General features: G+C 38.9%; 1 protein-coding gene across 1 annotated transcript in view; it reads right to left on the bottom strand.

Annotated features, from left to right (window-relative positions):
• Positions 1-1643, bottom strand: part of LOC136840745 (uncharacterized) — an 18955-nt gene extending 17312 nt beyond the window's left edge. The window contains exon 1 of the mRNA XM_067107576.1: positions 902-1643. Within this exon, the coding sequence (XP_066963677.1) occupies positions 902-1365 (464 nt within the window). The 5' untranslated portion in view covers positions 1366-1643. The remainder of the gene's footprint in view (positions 1-901) is intronic.
• Between the last annotated feature and the right edge of the window lie 250 nt (positions 1644-1893).

The following is a 1893-nucleotide window of genomic DNA, read 5'->3' on the forward strand; positions in this document are numbered from 1 at the left end:
TGTTGTTATTATGAGTGACTGTAAACAATTTAACTGTTTTTGTGATAGGAAACAAATCTATAAAAATGAGAATCATAGCAGTGATATTGCTGTTATTATTGTGAGTGATTGTAAACAATTTAAATGGTTTTTATGATAAGAAACAAATCTATAAATAATGAGAATCATAGCCATGATATTGCTGTTGTTATTATGAGTGACTGTAAACAATTTAACTGTTTTTGTGATAAGAAACAAATCTATAAAAAATGAGAATCATAGCAATGATATTGCTGTTATTACTGTGAGGGATTGTAAATGATTTAAATGGTTTTATGATAAAGAACAAATCTCTAAATAATGAAAATCGTAGCAATGATATTGCTGTTGTTATTATGAGTGACTGTAAACAGTTTAACTGTTTTTGTGATAAGAAACAAATCTATAAAAAATGAGAATCATAGCAATGATATTGCTGTTATTATTGTGAGGGATTGTAAGTGATTTAAATGGTTTTATGATAAGGATCAAATCTCTAAATAATGAAAATCATAGCCATGATATTGCTGTTGTTATTATGAGTGACTGTAAACAATTTAACTGTTTTTGTGATAAGAAACAAATCTATAAATAATGAGAATCATAGCCATGATATTGCAGTTGTTATTATGAGTGACTGTAAACAATTTAACTGTTTTTGTGATAAGAAACAAATCTATAAAAAATGAGAATCATAGCAATGATATTGCTGTTATTATTGTGAGGGACTGTAAGTGATTTAAATGGTTTTATGATAAGGAACAAATCTCTAAATAATGAAAATCGTAGCAATGATATTGCTGTTATTATTATGATGATTGTGAGTTATTTAAATGGTGTTATAATAAATAACAAATAAAAAAAAACAGTACCGTCAGCTCACCTGTACCACGGCAATCTGTCTTTCTTCTCGTCGCCCTCGAAATTCTTGTACTTTTGGGCGTACTCCTTGATCTGGGCCTTCGTCACTTTGGACGGCTCCTTCTTCTTCACGTCGACCAGCCTCTCCAGCTCCTGAGGGGTGAGGGCGTCCGGGTCCGAGGGGAAGACCGCGAAGCCTCCGAAGGACTTCGACTTGTACATCTCGCTGGGGCGGAACTCCGAGATCGAATGGAATCTGTTGCGGGAGACGGGTTGCTCCGCCGCCGCCGCCGCCGCCGCCGCCGACGACGAGGAGGAGGCTGCAGCATCATCGTGGTGGTGACCTTTGTTCACGCCCCCTACGAAGAGATGGTGATGACGGTGTGGTGGTGGTGGTGGTGGAACGTTTGTGGCCGCGACGTCGCTGCTCTCCTCGCCGGGCAGAGCGGTCGTCATCGTCTTGCTCATATTATCATTCAGACACATGCACGCAAGTTTGTTTTTATTTGACGCTAAAGTTTCTTCCCGGGAAATGTCCACACACTTCCTCCTAGACTTCCGTGCTCCACTGCTCCATCCAGTAAGATTGTTTACTACGGTTATATACTCAATTAACTATCTTCCAGCGCAGGATTCAGACACCGACCGTGTTTCAGTATAATCCCCAAAGAAATTGAGTAATGACAACGTTTAGGTAAACTCTTGAAGGGGGGGAAAGAATCGAATACTGGTGGTTCCCGTTCTGGTTCCTCGTCCGAGAGAATGATTGGCGGGACGCTGACGTCGCTTATATAGCGGCGGAGGGGAGGTTGCCAGATGATTCCAGAACGGTTTTGTGTGTGAATCATTTGCCCGTTTTTACTTTTTTTGCCGCGCGATTACAGTAAGTCGCTTTTCTTCTTATGATATTATACATATAAATGCTTAGTAGACGTAACCTTTTTTTTTTGTTTGTGTTTATGACACTTTTTTTTCTCCTCTGTTCTTGCATCTGATGTTTTGATTCTTCTTTTT

The sequence above is a fragment of the Macrobrachium rosenbergii genome, chromosome 8 (genome assembly GCF_040412425.1).
Source record: "Macrobrachium rosenbergii isolate ZJJX-2024 chromosome 8, ASM4041242v1, whole genome shotgun sequence".
NCBI classification, from domain to species: domain Eukaryota; kingdom Metazoa; phylum Arthropoda; class Malacostraca; order Decapoda; family Palaemonidae; genus Macrobrachium; species Macrobrachium rosenbergii.